Source organism: Vespa mandarinia, chromosome 20, assembly GCF_050613455.1.
Source record: "Vespa mandarinia isolate Hongniang chromosome 20, ASM5061345v1, whole genome shotgun sequence".
Lineage (NCBI taxonomy): Eukaryota > Metazoa > Arthropoda > Insecta > Hymenoptera > Vespidae > Vespa > Vespa mandarinia.
The window spans coordinates 1,710,001-1,732,194 of NC_140829.1; the positions used below are offsets into that span (position 1 = coordinate 1,710,001).

Consider the following 22,194-nt stretch of genomic DNA (forward strand, 5'->3'; position numbering starts at 1 on the left):
TCGAAAAAAACAAAAAAAAAAAGAAAAACAGAAAAAAGAGGAAAGAAAAGCAGTAAGAGAGAAAAAAAAAAAAGAAAGAAACAAAAACAGGAAAAAAGAAATTGCGATAGGAAATTAGAAAAGGAATAAAAAGGAAGAGGAATAAAAAAAAAAAAAGGAAGAAAGAAAAAAATGTTTTACAAAGTAAAACTCTCATTTCTTCGTCGTTGTTGGGAAAAGTAATAGGAGCGATGAAGCGAGGATTCCTTTACGAAGGAATGAGCGTGGGAAAGGACGGTAAAAAGGAAAAGAGAAAAGAAAAAAATGTTATAACGGATAGTACCTACGTGGAAAAGAATGAGACGGAATGATAAAAGGTACTAGGACCGTCACAAATTCTATTTTTTTTGTCGTTTTTGGATCTTCATTCACTTTTTCTTTTCCATTTTCTTTTCTTCTTTGTCCTTTTCTTCGTCATCTTTCTTTCTCTTTTCATCATTCTCTTTCTCTCTCTCTCTCTCTCTCTCTCTCTCTCCTTCTCTCTTTCTATTTTACCCCCCCTCTTCCTCTCGCTCTCTCGCACTCTTTACTTTTTCTCTTTCTCTCTTTTATTATATTTTGCTTAGTTCATCTCACTCTTTCTTACCGTTTCTATCTTTCTCTCATTCTCACTCTTTCTCTTTCTTTCTCTTTATCTTTGCTCTTTTTCTCTCTTATTTTTATTATGTTTGTTTACCCTTTCTTACTCTTTCTCTCTCTCTCTCTCTCTCTCTCTCTTTCGCTATTTGTCTTTTTTCTTTCTGCCTCTTTATTTTTGCTCTTTCTCTTTCATCTTCTTTATATTAATTGTTTCGTTCTCTTTCTCTCTCTTTCTTTTTTTCGTCCTCTTTATTCTTACTTTTTCTTTTTTTTTTCCATTTTTTATTTTTTCCCTTTCTCTTTCTTTCCTATTTATTTTTGTTCTTTCCTTTTATATCTATTTTCTCTCTCTCTCTCTCTCTCTCTCGCTTTCTTTATTGTTGTCCTTTCTCTTATCCTTCCTATTTTTTTCTATCTTTATTATTCCTGCTCTTTTTCTTCCTCTCTCTTTCTCTCTCATTCTCTTTCTATTTCTCTTTATACCTGCTCTTTTTTCTCCTTCTTTCTCTCTCTCTCTCTCTCTCTCTCTCTCTCTCTCTCTCTTTCTGTCTTACAATCTCTTTCTCTCTCTCTCTCTCTCTTCTGTTTCTCCCCTCATCCATCGATCTTATTTCCCAAGAAGTAACTTAATTAGCTCAGCGATAATTGGCACCACTCGTGACTCGCGTTCACAACATAGCGGACCAATTTTTGGCACCGTTATTCCTCGATGAGATCCTAACCTTCGTTCGAAAGTTATCACTCCTTTCTCAATTCGAGCTTTGAAAGGAGTATTAGAGAATGATAGAGGAAGAGAGGGCTTTCCTCCTATCGTGAAAAGCGAAGAAATCTAAGGGACCTCGATTAGGAATCTCTCGATGAACTTTCGAAAATTTATATAGATCTAAGTACTTATCTAAGTAACTCCTTCCTTTATCTATATCTGTACGAAGTCTCTCAATGAAAATTTTCTTTCCACGTTTAAAGATTATTACGAAATCTAATGACATTTTTCGAAAAAATCATAAGATAATCATAATTTTCTTTTATAACCTTTATCCTAAATTCATCCAAATTTGGGACCAATCTTTTATGATTAATGACAAAATTATAAATCCTAAATTGAAAACAAATTGCATATCTTTCGAAAGATCATTTAATTCTCTTTAGAATGGTGCTATTTTCTTTTTTCTTTTCTCTTTTTTCTTCACATATTCAGTTTACAATTATCGAGAAAATCCTTTATAAATTTTAGATCGAAGAAAAACCTATTTGTTTTATTTTATTATTTAGTTAAAATGTTTTTTATTATATACTTTAAGGTGTTACGTCAAAAATATTGCAGTAATTAATATGAATTTTTAAAGTTTATTTTGAATGAATTTTTCAAGCTGATATCTCGTTATCTCTTATCTATAACGAAATTGTTGATTCATCTCTTTTTATCAAGCGATTTGATCTGAGAGTCGTATTTTGATTTATTTTAGATTAATGATCTATACGTTTGATTTTATAAATCATTGACGTATTGATTGTATAGATCATTGAAAATGATCCGAATATGCTGGGAGAATTGTTCTTTTTTTTTTTTTTTCTTTTTTTTTTTTTTTTTTTTAACAATCAAATTCCTTCACGCTCTATGAAGCCCAAATATGGCAGTTCAGTTTCGTTCGATCATTCAAATACTTCGGATTTTTTTTTCAATGGGAATATTTAAAAAAATCCATAATATTCACATTCCATTCAAAAAGACTTCAATAGGAGAACTTCATCAGGTCATAGTTGAATTAATACTGAATAAAGAGTTTTTTATCACTTCATAAAAATTGATATATTTTGAGCACGTGATAAGAAATAAAATTTATTTTCCGATATAAAATAAAATTATTATCTATTTTATTTTATCGGAAATAATGAAATGAATTTTCTTCGTTTAGATTATTAAAACGTTCAAAAGAAAAAGTAATAAAATAAAAAATATTAGCAATACCATCGTTATCAATAAGTGGAAATGAGATGAGTTTATAATAAACGTATATCAATCTCGAAGACAAAATTGATCTATCTGTGGGTTTTTTTCTTTTTTCAAAAAAAAAAAAAGAAAAAAAAGAAAAAAGAAAAGAAATCACTAGATCTCATAACAATCCTAATAGACAATATTTCTTTAGGACATTGTATACATTTATACACATTTATATCTCGTTTGACAATGTAAACGTATATTGTAATTTAACAAGTAGATATATTTATAGTTCGTTTTTAATTATAAAAATGATAAGTCTCGATAAAAGTGATAAATATTCTACGATTTATTTAAGGAGAATTCTTAATGTGAAAAGTAGTGAGTAATGGAGTGATAGAGTGATAGAGATAGAGAGAGTTACAAACATAGTCTTCGATAAAAGTACATACGATTCCAATAAGTATGTAATCAACAGAACAATGTTTACGAACAATAAATGAGTTTCTTCGAACTTTTCTAATTTCTAATTTAATCCAACTTTGATAAAGAAAAACAAGAGATAAGTATCAATTATCTTTTATTTCTCTCTTATAATGAAGAATCTTAAATTGTAGAAAAAAAAAACAGAGAGAGAGAGAGAGAGAGAAAGAGAGAGAGAAAGAGAGAGATCAAAATAAATGATTACGTATAAAAAAAAACATTAGAAACACTAAATAAATGATTTGTAATTCGATAGATAAGAGATTAAAATAATCGATATTATCCGAATAACTAATTACGAGACGAATGTTTTATCTTATACTTTTTTTTCTATTTTTGTTATTTTTAACCATACAAATTGAATTACTTTTCTTTCTCTCTCTTATAACGAACAATCCTAAATTGTAAAAACAAAAAAAAAAGAGAAAAATCAAAATAAATGATCACGCATACAAAAAACATTAGAAACACTAAAAAAATGATTTGTAATTCGATAGATAAGAGATTAAAATAATCGATATTATCCGAATAACTAATTACGAGACGAATGTTTTATCTTATACTTTTTTTTCTATTTTTGTTTATTTTAACCATACAAATTGAATTACTTTTCTTTCTCTCTCTTATAACGAACAATTCTAAATTGTAAAAACAAAAAAAAAAAAGAAAAATCAAAATAAATGATCACGTATAAAAAAAAAACATTAAAAACACTAAAAAAATGATTTGTAATTCGATAGATAAGAGATTAAAATAATCGATATTGTCCGAATAACTAATTACGAGACGAATGTTTTATCTTTCTTATTTTTTTTTTTTTCGATTTTTCTCTTTTTTTTTCATCCATACAAATTGAATTATTTTTCTTTCTCTCTCATAACGAACAATCGTAAATTGTACAAAAAATAAAAAATAAGAAAAAGGAAAGAAAAGAAAAAGAAAAAGAAAAATCAAAATAAATGATCACGCATAAAAAAAAAAAAAAAAAACAATGGAAACATTTCAAACAATAGTCTTTCTTTTTTTTTTTCTTTTTTTTTTTTTTTAACAAGTACAAATTTAAGTAGTACCAAAACCTCTAGCTACAAATTGAGTTACTTTTCTTTACTCCGTTGAAACACTCCGAAGATAGTAAGTATCTTACTTATCGATCCTCCATTTTATCTAATCCTCCACTTTCTTTCCTTTCTTTCTTTCTATCCTTATCTTTCCTTTCTTTTCTATCGTTCGAAGTTACGCTTCTCGGCTCTCGTATTCCTTACTATATATTTGAGAAACTATTCCAATCGAACTAAACTTTGCTATAGAAACGGGAACAACAACGAACAACAACTTTAGTATGTCCGAAGTGGAACGGAAAGCAATCAAATGTTTTTATATTTCTTTTTTGTTTTTATCCTCTCTCTCTCTCTCTCTCTCTCTCTCTCTCTCTCTCTCTCTCTCTCTCACTTTTTCTTCCGCCCTTTTAAAGTTACAATCAATATACAACAAGTTCTATATTAATTTGATCTAAGGAACTACACGAAATTGATAAAAAAAAAGAAAAAAAAAAAAAAAAAGAAAGAAAAAGAGAATTTTAATTCATTATTAAATAACGTTTACTTTCAAAACTGTAGTTGGACTTGTTCGATCGAATATATTTACTTTAAGTTTCTTTGGCAAGGTCAATGATTGCGTCCCTTTAAGGGATGAATATAAAGTCAAATATTATACAAAAGTATTCCATTTATCAATCGCGAATCAGATATATGAATTGAGTAATAGAAAGAAAAAATCGAACATAAATTCTATATTTATTTCTTCAATCAATCTGCGATAACGAAAAAGAAATAACGAAAAATCAAACGTTGTTTTAATAATTCTATTAAAAATTTATGATTCATTTTTTTTCCTTTTTTTTTTTTCTATAGTATTAGAAATATGAGATATGAATAAACAATGATATTCTAATAATCTAATAGATAATTTGAAGATTATTATTTTTCTTTCGTTCTTTGGAAAGATTTGAAATTTTAATCTTTCTTTCTTCTTTCGTGTTTTTATAAAAATTTGAAATTTTAATATTTTCTTTTTTTTAAATCTTTTTTTCTTTCTTCTTTCCAATGATCTACGAAACTTTAGTAAAACGGTGTTTTTTTTTTTCTTTTTTTCTTTTTTTTGAAAGTTCACGGGTCACTTAAATATCCATCTCGGGTCACGGGTTTACCATCGATGGATTATATGATAGAAGTTTTGATATCGAAGCGAACGAGCTTAACCGATTTAACTCTCTTTTTAAATGCACGATAAGCGCATTGCACTATAAACGATGTTGCTATTCGATTGTCCTGCTATCGTTATATAAAATATGATGTAACCGATACATATGTATTTTCGATCGAAATAATTCAACAATAGAAAAAAGAAGAAAAGAAAAAAAAATTAAAATAGATCGTATCATATCGTTAAATATTATCGATCATTAAGTATTATCAAATACCTTAACAATCGATTCTAAAAAGCGGAGACACATTTCGTGTATTCTTATTCCCGAAATAAATTTTACAAGGTATATAATTTTATGAAGAAAAAAAAAAAAAAAAAAAAAAAAGATAAATAAATTTCGAAATTTACATGATTTCTCACAATCTCTGCGTATCTACGCCATCGATAGAAATATTTAGTAATTCAGTTGAACGAGAACAGATCTGTTTTTTTTTCTTTTTTTTTGTAGGATAATCAGTGGGTTATTCAGAACGACATAGTCAACTGAATTATGAAAGAGTTATATATATATATATATATATATAGAGAGAGAGAGAGAGAGAGAGAGTGTCCCAGGTTTAAACGATTGAATTTTACCATGTACTACGCTCTATGAATGAAAATAAGAAGAAAAAAGAAAAAAAAAAATAAATGTTATACAAACAATCATTTCGCGAACAATTTATTCTCTTACACTATATTATCTTGAAAAAAAAAAGAAGAAATCGATTCGTATTTCCATTTGAAAATTTGTTCCATTCTTATATATATATATATATATATATATATATATATATATATATTTATATATATTAATATACATAGGCATCAAGAAATTGTTACTTAATAATAACGGGTTGTCGTCTGTTTACTAAAAGGAGCTCACTATGAAAGAACATAACTCGCCGGACGTTCCGAAATATTTGGATATTTTTATTAAGAGTATTAATCTGTTAAACTATTCATCGTAAATGACTTATTCTTCATCGATTTATTAAAGTTATTTTTCGTTGAAATGCGCGTAATACACGTAACAATAAATATATATATATATCAATTCTACACTTATACTATATGGTAAAATAATCTGCGAGAGATAATATCCTATTTAATATCCTATTTAAACAAAACAAAACAAAAAAAAAGAAAAGAAAAAAAAAAAAAGAATAAACAACAACAAAATGACCATTTTCGAATCATTAATTTCTACGATTTTAATTTGTATGAAAATATCGATTTTCACGTGATTCTTTTTAACATTTTTTTTTTTTCAAACGATACTTTTTTTCAATTTTTCAAAAAGAATTTCTCCGACGTTATTTTACTCAAAACGAAAAACCGAAAGGAAAGAAAGAAAAACAAAAGGAAAAGAAAAGAAGGAGAAAAGTATGAAAAAAAAAGAAAAAAAAAAGAAAAAAAAAAAAAAAACAAGAAAAACAGGTTGGCGCGAAAAAACGTCTTTGTAAAAAGTTTTCCTGGGAAAAGGACACACGAGCATTTCTCCTGTGCACTGATTTACAATTCTTCCAAATGCTTTTAGTTCCCTGGAGGCCTACTAGCACCGTAAGTTTCCGTTCATGCGGAAACCCCAGCACTTCCACGTAGTTTTCATTGGTTGCAAGGGAGAAATAAGCGTTAGAACTTGACGTCATCGAATTTCGAACACTTTAACTACGAACTAACAAGCACTAATTCTTTATAAGTTCGATATTATTTCATTCTTCTATTTCTTTCTCTCTCATTCTCACTATCTCTCTCTTCCTCTCTATACATATGTTTATAATATACATAGAGAGAGAGAGAGAGAAAGAGATAGAGAGAGAGAGAGAGAGAGAGAGAGAAAGAGATAAAGAGAGAGAGAGAGAGGGAGAGAGAGAGAGAGAGTAATATTATTTCAATAAATTCGATGCAACTATCAATAAGAATTATTAAGATTAATTATAAAATTAATTATTAAAATAATCTTTTGTTTTTTTTTCTTTCGTTTTTTTTTATTTTCTGTATTTTTTGTATTATTTCCTTTTTCCTTTTTTTCTTTTTTTTTTTTATTTTTTTACGGCAACCAACAAAATTCGACGAATTTTTCAAGATTCAGAAGATGAAGAAAGTATAAATATTATTCTGTCGAAATATTATATTATAAATATTATATTAATTTTTACTGATATAATTATATGAATATATGTTATAATTATATATTATTATTATTATTATTATTATTATTATTATTATTATTATTATTCATATATATCATTTAATTTATTCGTCGTCTTTCTAATTTAGCAGATTTCTACATAGTATATAATTACACATTATATAATATATATATAAAGTTTATTTGGATACCCATCAAATTGACAATTTCGATTTTGCGGGATACAGGTAAAATCATAATTTACGTCACAAAAAAATTCCCTTCTCCCCGTCCCGAAAAAAAGAAAAAAAATAGAAAAACGAATGTAAAGATTTAATACCGTAAGCAAGAACTTTGTCAAGTAAAATTTGTTATGCGTAAAGTTGATTACGCACGTTCGGTTATATTGGACAATTTTTTTTTCTCCCTCCCTAAAGCACCACACCCCCACCCTTGTAATTTTCGATTGAATGGGAAAAATTAAGCTTATACGGACTTTCCTTCGTTTCTTTTTATTTATTTCCAATCAACTGAAAATTACGAGTAAACTTTGCACAATATAATTGAGTGTCGGTGAACGCTCTTAAAAAAAAAAAAAAGAAAAAAAAAATAGAAAAACGAAAACAGTAAAGAATATATACGATTATGTTTTCGTAATCTATTTTTCTTTTTTTATGCTGAATGCATACGTACATGAAATTAAAAGCGTACGTTATCATTAATGAGTATCATTAGAAATGCGATGTTTTTTTTATGAAAAAATAGTTCCTTATTATATTTCTATTTTCTCTTAATAAAATTATAATGATATGAAATAAAATGAATTAACTTTATTACAGAAAAATATGATAAAGGAAAAATTGTGCACGTCAAAATGATAGATATTGAATTAAAATACATAAGATATAATAATATGACGATAATAATGAATAATAATAATAATAATAATAATAATGATAAGACAAATAATAATAATAATAATAAAATAATGATGATGATGTTGATGGTGATGATGATGATGATAATAATAATAAAAATAAAGATTATGATAATATTAAAATGATGATAATGATAATAATAATAATAATAAAAATTATAATAATGATGATAATAAAATATTAATAATAATTATGACGAAGACAATGATGATAACACTAATAATAATAATAATAACAATAAATAATCCGCAAACTAAGTGAAATGAAAAACTAGCGTTATAATATTATGTCTTTGTAGAAGAAGTTGAAATAATACAGAGAAAAACGAGAGATATAAATAGAACGTCTTTCATTATTAAATTTGCGAACATTGTAATCACGAAAAATTTGCGCTAAAGTCTACAAGACTTTCCCATCTTTCGTGTACATTTAGCTCTTCAAAAGAGGAATAGTACTTCAGACTACAGCAATAATAAGATCAACGAATGCATCCTTCGTGTACATTTAGCTCCTCAAAAGGGGAATAGTACTTCAGACTACAGCAATAATAAGATCAACGAATGCATCTCGATTCATAATAGCGATAATAATAAACTTGTATTTACTAGTACCGGTTATATCTCAATATTTCGTCCTAAAAAAAGGGGTGGAGGGGTCATGAGAATGTCCGTTATAATAATATTATATAATACATTGGGTCGTTTGGAAAGTTATTTCGTTTTTTCTTCTTTTTTTTTTTTTTTTGTTTTTTTTTTGTAAAAATGAAAGACAATTTTCGTATAATGAACAAATATTTTATTAAATTATATATTGGCCATTCTGGTCCAATACCTTTTGCCAATCTTTCTGGTAGTAGCACGATTCCACGCTCATAAAATTTTTGATCTTTGCTAGGAAAAAACTGATCGAGGTGGTTTTTGACCTCCTCATTTGAAGTGAAGGTTTTTTACCGTCTGAAAAATTTTGCAATGACCGGAACAAATAATAATCCGAAAGTGTCAGATCCGGAGAATATCGTGGATGTGACATTGTATCCCATTCAAGCTGTAAAAGCTTTTGACGAGAGACCAAACTTGTATGAGGTCTCGAATTATTTTGGTGGAACACTATACCTTTTGATTAACTTTGGCCTTTTCTGTTGAAGTGCATCATTCAGTTTGTCCAGCTGATGACAGTAGACTTCCGATTTAATTGTTGTGTTATCCGGTAAAATCTCAAAAAAAAAAAAACGATTCCTTTAAAATCCCACCAAACAGACAGTATCACCTTTTTTTGATGGATATTGGCTTTGGAAATGTTTTGAGCCTGTTCATCTTTTTTGTTCCATGATCTCTTGCGTTTGATATTGTTATATACAACTCATTTTTCGTTCCCAGTAATGATGCGCATCAAAAATGCGCTTCAGAAATGGAATGATTTTCGTGACGTTTGAGAAGCGAATGACAGACGTCAACGCGACGACACAAATTTCTCTCCGTGAGAACATAGGGAACCCATATATCGAGCTTCGGGGTTAAACCCAGGCCTTTCAAGTGGTCATAAACAGTTGAATTTGATAAATTTAACCTTTCATCGATCTCAAGTGTTGTTATTCGTCGGTTTGCATCAACTAATGCCTTCATCGTGTCTTTATCAGCTTCAACCGGCCTTCCAGAACATAGTGCATCTTCGACATCAAAATTGCCGGATCGAAATTTTGCAAAGCAGTTCTGGGACTGGCGTACTGTCAACACATCTTCTCCATACACATCGGTTAATTTCTTTCTGACTTGAACAGGATTTTTATCTTTTTCTATAATAAAAAAGTAAAATATTACGAAAATGCTGCTTATTGTTCTCCATATTTAAAAGGGCACCAACGAAAAACTACTGCGTAGAATCAATTGAACTTTTTCACACACAAGCCTTGCTATATCAGCTCTCAAAACATATAATGATTATGCGGCTTAAGTGTGAAGTTAGGTGCAAAAAAATACAATTAAATCCTCTGTCGGGAAAAAACGAAATTACTTTCTGTACAACCCAATAATAATAATAATAATAATAATAATAATAATAATAATAATAATAATAATAATAATAATAATAATAATAATAATAATAATAATAATAATAATAAATCCAGTATAAATTCTGAGAAAGAGTTATTGACTCATGATATTTCCTGTCCGTCGTAAAAGCCTAAGTTATTGTGGGGAAGGAGGGGATAAGGGAGAAAAAAGGAGAAAGGGAAAACTACCCTTAACGAACGAAGATAATAAATTAAGAAAAATATTACGGAATGAGCAGTCCTTATTTATGGTTGATTTTGAATACCCTTTTGAATACCAGACATCGCTGGTGGTGACAGCATGCCTGACTATAGTGGTCTTACTGGCTGAACTGGTGGAACAAAAGTCAACCAAAATACTACTGCAGACAATAATAATAACCAGTCCGACAAAGTTCAAAATGTTTTAAGAGAGAGAGAGAGAGAGAGAGAGAGAAAGAGAGAGAAAGAGAGAGAATGTTCCTGTAAACATCGAAAACAGTGTAGTCGCACGACAGTGCCATAGCTCGAAGCGATAAACACAATCGGCACGTTATACCTTTCTGTACTATAGCTAGATATATAACTAACAGATTGGGTAACAATTGCAAACATGAATACCGACGATAGTTGCTCCCAACACTTTTTATTTATTTTTCCTTTTCCCTCCTTTTTTTTTTTTTTTTTTTTTTTTTTTTAGGAACCTTTACAAAATTGACACAAACATCATATGGACGGAAAAAAGAATTGATAGATCAAAAACGTTCAATAATAAATCAACGGCACTATGTCACTATATCGGGACACACAATTCGAAATATCAAAAAAGAAAGTTACATTATACACGTATGAAATTATAATCCCATCATCCCCGTCACTAATGCCAATATAACCGCGTTCTAACGCGCACTATCATTCTCATCGACATTTACACAAATACCGTTGGGTTTCGATGTCACTCATGTAAAATAACAGATAGAGAAGATAATAAATGGGAAAATGACGAAACAAAATCACAAAGTAAATGCGAACGAATAAATCCGATGGAATGAACGATTTCTATCTCGATTTTGTAACGATAAATAAGAATATTAAACAATAATAATAACATATCAATAATGTTGCATTAATCATTTTAACCGTACAAATAAAATCCATAAAACAACTATATACTCAAATACAAATTCTTACTCTGATCAGTAACAAATGAAAAGTCAGAAAATGATAAATGAAGATATAAAATAAAATTGAAAAAATAAGACAGAATATAGGATGACTCATTCAATCCATAAAAGACGATAAATCTGGAAATAAAATTAACTAAAGGAAGACGATCAAAAATATGAGAAAGAAAGAAAACGTGAACAAATCGAAAATATTGTCAGATAAAATAATGAAACTATAGTTTTAAAAAGTTTAGAATTGAAATAAATACAAACGAACGAAATAATATTTTCCTGAACGACGAAAAGTAATTTTACTAAACTATCATAGCAAAAGCAAAGATAAATGTCCTATCATTGATGAAAAAAAAAAAAAAAAAAAAAAAAAAAAAGATAACAAATCAGTTACATGATTGTAAGCATAACAAGAGAATTAATTGGAACATTACATTTAGAATTAATTGAAACATTAAAGACCGATTGAAATGTACGAATAATGAATTGAGAATTCACAAACTCACAAAACTCACGAACTGACAAAAAAGAACATATGCACACATACAAACATACACACACACACACACACACATAAATAAAATTAGGTTATAAGACAATACGAACAAAAAAAGAAAATACAAGAACAATTGAGTCCCCACAATTAAAACAAAGCTTAACATTAAAACTTTGACAATAGTCATAAATATCAACGCAATTCCGTTGTTGACATACTCTTTCGAAATAATTAACTGGACAAACACAAACACGGAATACCTAAACTATACTAAACTGAATAGAACCGTTCTAATACAAAATGTATTCCCCAAAAACATGTATCACACTAAACAACAAAGAAAAAAGGTAACTAATAGATATAACTGAACTGCAAATAGAAAACAAATAGAAAATATAAAATACTATTTATATAAAATATATATAAAATACTAATGTATAAAATACTAAAATATAAAATATAAAACAATAACAAGAAAAAATTAAAAATTAAAGCAGATAAAGAAGATACATTTTCAAATTTTAATCAATCGTAAAAATTTGAGATAAAAAAGAAAATAATAATAAATATGCCCAATTGAAATATGCTTCAGTGATTAGAAAAAAAAAAATCATTACAAAAACAATGATATTACAAATATCAATTAGAAATAATAATAGAAAATATGTAAGAGTCAAACTATACTGTTAAACTATAATATTACTCCGTAAACGTATGAAATAGATTTAGAAAAATAACGATTAAAAAAGATAAAAACAACATTGAGTCCTCAGACAACATAAAATAAAAAGAAAAAAATATAAAAGTTTATTAAACGAGAATAGTACAAATAGTAATTTTAGAAAAAGGAATCACATAATCTTATTTCAGTCACAAAACATAGAAAATATACGACATAAAAAATATTGAAAACATATAAATTATAAAATACAAAAATTCATGGATACAGAAATACAATATGACAGTAATGATACTGAATACGTGGCGCGACGGTATTATTAAAAAATTTCAAAACCCATTTGTAACCATTTGTAATACAGATTTCATTTGTAACCTTTACAATGAACTTACGCTCCATTTAACTAACTAACAATCTCGTAGAGCAGATATTTCCAAATCTTTTTTGATCGAAAACAATTTTTCAAAGATCGCAGATCCCTTTATATATATATATATATTTTTTTTTTTTTACAACAGGCCTATTCCCTCTTAAAAATTTAATGACATATCAAATGTAACGAAATATTGTTACGTTACTTGATTTAGATATTATTCGATGAAACAAAAGTTTATTAAAAAAAAGAAAAAAAAAGAAAAAAAAAGGAAAGAATCCCTAACAAAAAAAAAAAAAAAAAAAAAACAAAATTTGACCGTCCCAATATAATTCAATCATCGGATTGTCACGCGGAATCACTAAAATTTTTATTTGTTTGTTTTGCGAAACATATTTTGAAAATCATTGACGTAGAATATACAGAAAAATGAAGGTTTAAAAATTTTAGAGAAAGAATAATAATAACAAGAGGAAGAAAATAAGAAGAAACGAAAGGATATATAGCAATATAGGATAATATTAAATTATCAAAAATGCATCAACAAAGATAACATGATAATAGACGATGAATTGACACAAAATGTTGATTGAAAATGTTAAATACACAAAAAGACAAAAATGATATGATATAAATAAATAGACAGTATAAATAAACAATTAAAGACACAAAATACACAAATCGCAAAAAAATGATACATAGAGCAATATAAACAAATATAAATTAATTGATAACATGATTAAATTATATTATAATTATACAGCCAATCATAGCTCTCGAAAAATAATCAATCCAAATTGTATTGGGATGTAACAATATATATGTACAAAATCATACAATACTATATATAAGAGATAAAATAATACAAAGTAATTTTTGTATTTAATCTTATTTTGATAAGATACAAAATAAAATATAAGATTATAGGAAATATAGGGAAAAAAAAAAATAATAAACGAATATATACACACCATTAATAAAACAAATAGAAAGGATATGGAAATAAAAAACAATTACGATAATTCGACTTGTTAATTTACAATTGCTATGATATCTAAGTCGTTTATCAATGCATTAAATTATTTTCTTTAATTTTTTTTTTCCTGATAATTATTTTCTTTTTTCAAGATCTACTGACAGAGGAAATTTCAAATTTAAATTCACATTCATTCTTTTATATATATATATATATATATATATATATATATATATATAATTTTTTTGTCTTTTCATAGTTCGATGACATAGTTGTTCAGACGAATTGTATGACGATATGCCTTACAAGGTCATTTATTATTGTAAAACATTATAAAATGAATTATAAATTTATGAATTCCTAAGGATTATAATCCTGTATCGCTATTTGTTGATTGTTAGGCTGCATGCTATGAACAAAGGCCAAACTTCTTAAGAAATAAACTTCGTTTACTTAGATCAGTAGTTTGAGAAGGATAAAGGGATATAAGAAGTTCAGCCTTTGTTTACTGTATGCAAGCTAATCACCAGACTACCGATGATACAGTGTTATATTCTTTAGGAACTTACAAATTTGTAATATAACTTGTAATATTTTATAATAATAAATTATCTTGTATAACACGTTCTCGAATTTGTCTCGACAAATGTCATCGAACTACGAAAACAAAGAAAAAAAAAAAAAAATATATATATATATATAGCTCCATTTAAACAAATTTATTTGGCTTTGAAAAATTTCTCCGTCATTTGACTAAACGAAAAAAAAAAAAGTATTCTTTTATATCAATGAAATGTATGAAAAACATTTTTGTCGAAGATATTTCAATTTTTCGAGATAAAAGGGACACCCTATATATGCAATACGTATATACAGAAATTCGTTATTCTAAAAATATATAAAAAATATTTTGTTCATACCTCAAAAGAAAAAGGAACAATCGAACACGAAAATGAATGAAACTCGGTTCAATCATTTTCGAAAGAATAAGACCATTCGTGGATGATACAAAAATGAGACCAATAATAACAATAATAATAATAATAAAAACTCAGGGTTTCGAAATGTTGATGATTGCCAATATTATGGACCCAAGTGTTTCTGAGGATTTATATATAAAGGGCCCTGATCTTTGGCTTATCTTAGCCGACCCAGCCATAATGGAGTCGCAAATGTTACATTACGTATACGTTGAAAGGGCAAAAGTGTTAGAGACATAAAATCAGGAGTAAAAGTTTTAGCAGAAATCTTCAGTATATCACTCCTACATTCTTAGCTACTTAAATTGACGTGACTTATCGTCACGCCATCATACGATGACATTTATTGGGAAGTGATTAGAGTCATTATTATTCATTTAGTGAATAAGTGAATCATTATTTGCCAAATTTTTTGTTAATTTATTTATCAATTAATAAAATGTAAAAAATAAATCAATACATTAAACCAGATCAGATCAATGAATTAATCATAGTTTATTGATATTTTTATATATAACGTTTCATTAAGCATCTTTCTATTGATTTTTCGAATCATTTGACGAATCATTTGTAGGACCAACTTATTTTGGCAAATTCAAAGAATATATATAAATATAATAAAAACAATAATAGATGGGGAAGGTAAAGTGAAACGTTATGATTTATTAAAATAGTATTTATTTACATGTGTATGTATGTATGCGTATTGTTTATGTTATATTATTAGTATGGAACTAATGGAACTAATAATTTAGTCATTCCTAGATATATATTCTTATATATAAAAGATGACTTTATTCATTACCTGCAACGAAATAAATTTAATTTTCAAACTAAAATCTACGTAAGAGTTATCGGAAGTTTAAAGAAATTAAAACTAAAAGGAATAGAAAAGTTAGTTAGTGTGAGAAAGATAGAAAAAGAAAGGGAAAGAGGAAAAGAGAAAAAAAGAGAGAAGGAAAAAGAGAGAGAGAGAGAGAGAGAGAGAGAGGAAAGTTTATTGAAATATTCTTCCCTTCAGGGTAGCGAAAAGTATCGATAATCGAAGAAGATTATAACCGAGAAAGTATACACGTTGTATACAGTTTTGCCGTGTTTTTAAAATCCTCTTTTCACGTATCTGAATTTTATTTTCCTTTTTAAATTAATAGAACGAATCTAACGAATATTATAGAAAAAAAGTTTTTCTTTCATTTTCGAAAGCGTCGAATTTATTTGATATTTACGTTTCAATAAAATTATATGATATATCTCTTAGATTAATAATCGAAAAGAATCGTAAATATTTTTAATAAAAAAAAAAAAAAAAAAAAAAAAAAAGAACAAAAAAAAGAAACAACATCGATACTCCAGAAGATGAATTAAACGTGACTATTTATTATTATTAATTTAATCGTTCGTTTCAAAAAGCTTTTTTACAGATTTCCGAGATAGATATAAAAGAAGATAGAAAAAAAAAAAAAAAAAAAAAAGAAAAATTTCTTTATCAGCTTTGTCTGCATTACTAGTTTCATATATTTATACTCTCATTCAATATTCCAACGATATGATTTATTCTTTATTGACAAAACACTCGTAGAAAATAATATTTTTTAAAGAAAAAATATTATTCCAATAAAATTGATTCGAACGATAATTCAATTGATAAACATTCACCATATTCATCATATTCTCTCTCTCTCTCTCTCTCTCTCTCTCTCTCTTTTTCGTAATCAGGAAAATGTGTTTCAATGATTTCTCAAGTTTATATAAATACATATCTACATGTATCATTGGAATAACGCTATCGGATATTTTCATTCGGCGAATAGTAAAACTACTGAGTAGAAAAAGAACTTGTTCTATATAGAAATATATAAGAACTAAGTTTCCAATATGTTTCTTCGGGAAAATAATGACATACATATATACGTATATAAGTACGTATGTAAGTACATAGAAGATACATATATATATATATATATATGTGTGTGTGTGTATGTGTATATATATATATATATATATGTGTATAGATACACATGAAAGAAAAAAAATAGAAAAGAGAAAGGGAAAGGATAAAGTATTCTATATTCCATCCTCGAATAGAGACTGATTAAATTCTTTCTCAAAGCGAGTGTCGATGCGATAGAGAAAAGCAAGTGGATACGAAATTCCATTCCAAAGCGTATCTGCGTAAGATATAACCGAGCGAGATCGGGTCCCATGTGGTGTTACTTCCATTAAGGATATGTTCAATCTTCCTTCTACGAGATAAACTAGAACGTCTATATATAATATATATATATATATATGTGTGTGTGTGTGTGTGTGTATACATGTCTATACATATATATGTATAAGCATGTGCGTGCTGCGTGCGCGTGTGTACGTGTGTGTGTGTGTGTATATATATATATGCGTACACATATGCATAATGTGTATGTATTGTCCAATATGTATGTGCGTAAGTATGTATAAGTGTATGTGTATGTATGTGTATATATATATATATGTGTGTGTGTGTGCGTGTGTATGTACTTTTTCTTTATGATAACGAGAGAAAGGCGTATAGATAATTTTCTATTTTATCATTTAAAAGAATTATTATGAAGTTTTAATCGAATCTAAGATAATTCGATTAATATCCTATCCCTGAAAAGGATTCTAATGGATTTCTTATTGAATAAAATCTTGCATTAAATATACCATTAGAAATAATTTCCCAAATCGAAATATTTTTTAGATTTTCATCATTGAACAATTAAACAAGAACGATAGTAGAATTAATTCAATGGTAACTTTAATTACATAAATTTCTACGACGATATGTTATAAGTTATTTAGAAAAATATAATAATAAAAGAGAAAAAAGTGATTCGTAAAAAAATAGCATGAAATTGCACGACTCATGCGACTTGTTACGTTTATAAACAATATATCTTTCAGTTGTTTTAAATTTGAAAATTCCAAAAATCCTCCTATGCGAATCCTGTCCTTGCCATAAATCGTATTTGCCGATCCTGAGCTTAATTGATTCATCGTAAATTAAAAAAAAAAAATTTTTAAACGTTAACTATCTCAACCATACTTATACATATATAGAGTATTTTCTCTTTTGCATAATATTCGACGTAATATCGAACAAAAAAACTTGATTAACGGATATAAGGGACGTAAACAAATTTTGAATGGATTTCAATTAAAATAAAAGAAACAAATTTAACTTAAAAGAAAATAAAGTAAAAATTCTTTCCAACCTGAAACTTCGAAACTTATTGACTTTTTTTTCGAAAATTATTGATTCAAAGTTACAAAAGAAAACAAAAAAAAAAAACAAAAAAGAAAAAAAAAGAGGAACCAACGTAAAAATAATTAAAAGAATCTTTCGTATAATATTAAATTTGTTTGTCTGTTGTCATTTAAGATCTTTCAAGTATGATTTGTCGTTTGAAAAGAAGATCATAACTTTTCGAAGAAAAGATCTCATAACAATCATAATCGACACGCTATGTATGCCATAGATATACATTTTTTTTTTTTTTTTTTATGTGTGTGTGAGCTTTCGAACGATTCATATCTTTAGAAAAATTTCGAAAAGAAATTTTTTCTTCCTTCGATCGATTATTATCGATAATAAATGATCAAAACAAATGATCTCGTTACGTTGATCTCACTTCAATTAATAAAATTAATCGGACTATTTGGAACTCATTAATATTGAATACAAAAATAAAAATTATTTTGAATAATTGACGACTTACCAACTATTGTAAGATGAACCGGAAGTCCGATAGGGGGTGTCGTAGAGATTTGACATTCGTATACACCGGAATCCTTTTTCTGAGGATATCGTATTTGCAATGTCCATTCTTCCGAATGTGGCATATGCATTGCTTCGAAACGTTGATCGCTAGTATAGGTGTAACGTCCCACGGTCAGCAAATGAATATCTCGATGCCTTACCCACGACACCTTGCAATAGATAAGAAATTTTTTATTAATAATTATTGAAAAAAAAAAAAAAAAATTAATAAAATGACTAATCTACAAGTATTAGTAAATTGATCTATAGTGAAAGTAATTTAATATCTCGATGCCTTACCCACGACACCTTGCAATAGATAAGAAATTTTTTATTAATAATTATTGAAAAAAAAAAGAAATTAATAAAATGACTAATCTATAGATATTAGCAAATTGATCTAAAGTGAAAATAATTTAACCCTAATTATGTACACTTCAAAATAATTTCAAGTTATACAATAAAATGTAAAATATAAAATATAAAAATTTATAAATATTAGTTAAATGTGGAATGTAAAAAAATTGATTGCTTGTTATATTGTACAATGATTAATAATTGAGAGATTTTGCGTGATAATTGATTCTCTCATAAAATATTGAAAAATAAGATTTTTATTGTTTCTGACATCTTATCGTTTCTTCTTATTATCCCTTAATTCATAATTTCGTGATAATATTAAATATTCCTTATTCTGAATAAAATATAATCTGATAAGAATAGTATTCTTATCAAGTTATTTTTCAAATTTAATTCTTAGATCAAAGTTTATAAAAAAAAAAAAAAACATAAAAAATAAAAAATAAAACACAAAATAATCCCACAGATGTATATATATATATACATAAATATTGCCATATGTTATTATTAATATAAATTTAAATGAAAAAAAAAGAAATAATAGTTATAAATGCGTACGCAATTTCTATTCAAAACACTATTATTCATAAAGTTAATATGTCATTCTACACTTATTGCACTTTTATGGTACTGATCCCTTTCGCATTGGACTACTCAAAATTGATGATAACAATATATAATCAAAGACAAAAAAAAAAAAAAATAATGAAAAATATTCAAATTCGTGAATATATCCAATTTCGAGAGATCTAAATAACGAAATGAATGAAGTATTTATCGCGTTTTGCAATGAATTTATTTAGATATAAAGATGAAGAACGAAAGAAACATAACAAATGCTTTCAGATTTATTCGCACGTAGAATATCCCATATAATCGTCATCAGTATAGTTCTATAATAAGATTATGGTATTCACATAAATGAACTTTACGTTGAATTTTGATTCAATGTGTGAAATGTTCTTCACGAAAAAAATAAAAGATAAATTATTTATTCCATTATACAATTTAATGATTAATAATTGATTAATCATTAATAATGATAATATAGAATCAAAAAAAAAAGAAAAAAGAAACAAAAAACAAGAAATTGCAAGAAGTCGTATTACTTTCAAAATAATCAAAATAACTCATATGAATATCTATCATGTTTTGCGTATAAATTTACTTAGAAATAATAAAAGAGAACGAAAAAAAAAAATACAAAAAAAAAAAAAACAATTTCAGATCAGCATAATAGAATAAACACTAATAAACACTATAATCGTTATCAAATTGATTGTATAATAGGATTAATGTGTTCGCATAAACGAACTTTACGTTCGTTCGAATCAAGGAATGAAATAAGCGGCAAAATTCGAATGTGTACGGATTGAATGAATCCTTCTCCAACTAATCGTTCAAACAATGCCAAAGGAAATATTGAAAATTCTCTATGTTTCCGGTATTAATGATCGGAACTTCGAGACTCGTCAAATAAACTCTAAATCATTCACTTTGAGTACAAAGTGATTTTCACGAAAACGATATTGTTTCCAATACATACATACATACATATGTACAATATACAAGATATTCAAATATAGTATGGAATCAAAATTATACTGCTTATTATTGAGGTCAAATGGATGAAAATAATTCCTATAAACTTATGTCCTATAAAAAAAAATGCTTTTGAATTTTTTCCTTTTGAATTGAAAAGATATATGCTTTAAAAATTTTTTTATATGATATATTTCCATTATTAAATGAATTAATGATTGCCAAACTTTTTCTATTGTTTTTTTTTTTTTTTTTTTTTTTTTTCGTATACTTATTATAATTCTCAATAACAATTGTTATTTACATGAATTGATTTATAAAAATACGATAGAATAAAAGAAGATGAACTATAGGAATGTTAATACGATTGCAATTTTTATGGTAACAAGGGAAAAAAAATAATTATTTTACATCATACTAATTTATTGACATTGTTAGGAGCTTAATGACAATGGTACTTTAACTAATGAATTACCACAAAATTCGATATATGTGAGATAGAGAGAAACAAAGAGAAAAATGCAAAGAAAAATGTATATATATATATATATATATATATATATATATATATGTGAGAGAGAGGAAGAGAGAGAGAAAGAAAAAGAGAGAGAGAGAGAGAGAGAGAGAGAGATTAAATCTATTTGTCTTTACGTAACCGAAATGCGATTTTATGGAATTTATATTAACGTTTGCGATTTGATAAGATTTTAAAACACGTTCGATATTAATTAAAAAGTGTATCGTTTGTAATTACAAAAGAGAATTCGTGATTTCTTTTATAATCGAGAGGATTCTTCCTGTCGACATTGTACATATATATATACACACACACACACACATATATATATATATATATTTAGTTATGTGTATAGGTATACGTATATATGTATGTATATATCTCACACGTTCTATCGTGCTTTTAATTCCAACCACGGAAAATATTCCACGTTTATTCGTGCCAACTTGCTTTACCTTTCTTTTTTTCTTTTTTTTTTTTTGTTTTTTATTTTAAGCAGAGAAACGTGCGTACTCTTCGACGTCATTTATTTCGCACATATTGAACAGCTAACGTTACACGATCGATTAAATAATAATATTAATATAATTCATTTGTATATATTATGTATGTATATTTATATTTGTCTATATATATATATATATATTTATATTAATTATATATATTTATATTTCTTTTCTTTTTGTATGACTAATAAAAAAGATAGAGAAACTCTGTAAGTAAGACGTTATATTATTAATTTCTTCGATAAAACTAATCAAATACGATATTAATCGATTGATTTCAAATATTTCCCTTTAAACATTAATGAATAATTAATAACAAAAGTTCAATACAATTGTTTTATTCCAATTGACATTCAATTACAATTAATTCCTTTAATAACAATTTTCTCTCTTTTGCAAAGAAAAAAAAAAAAAAAAAAAA

General features: G+C 26.7%; 1 protein-coding gene across 2 annotated transcripts in view; it reads right to left on the reverse strand.

The window, feature by feature from the left end:
* The window catches only part of LOC118447407 (zwei Ig domain protein zig-8-like), a 187,546-nt gene that overhangs the window by 32,389 nt on the left and 132,963 nt on the right, over positions 1-22,194 (reverse strand). For both annotated transcript variants that reach the window (XM_035879313.2, XM_085662940.1), the window contains exon 3: positions 18,808-19,018. In XM_035879313.2, coding sequence (XP_035735206.1) covers positions 18,808-19,018 — 211 coding nt within the window. The remainder of the gene's footprint in view (positions 1-18,807; positions 19,019-22,194) is intronic.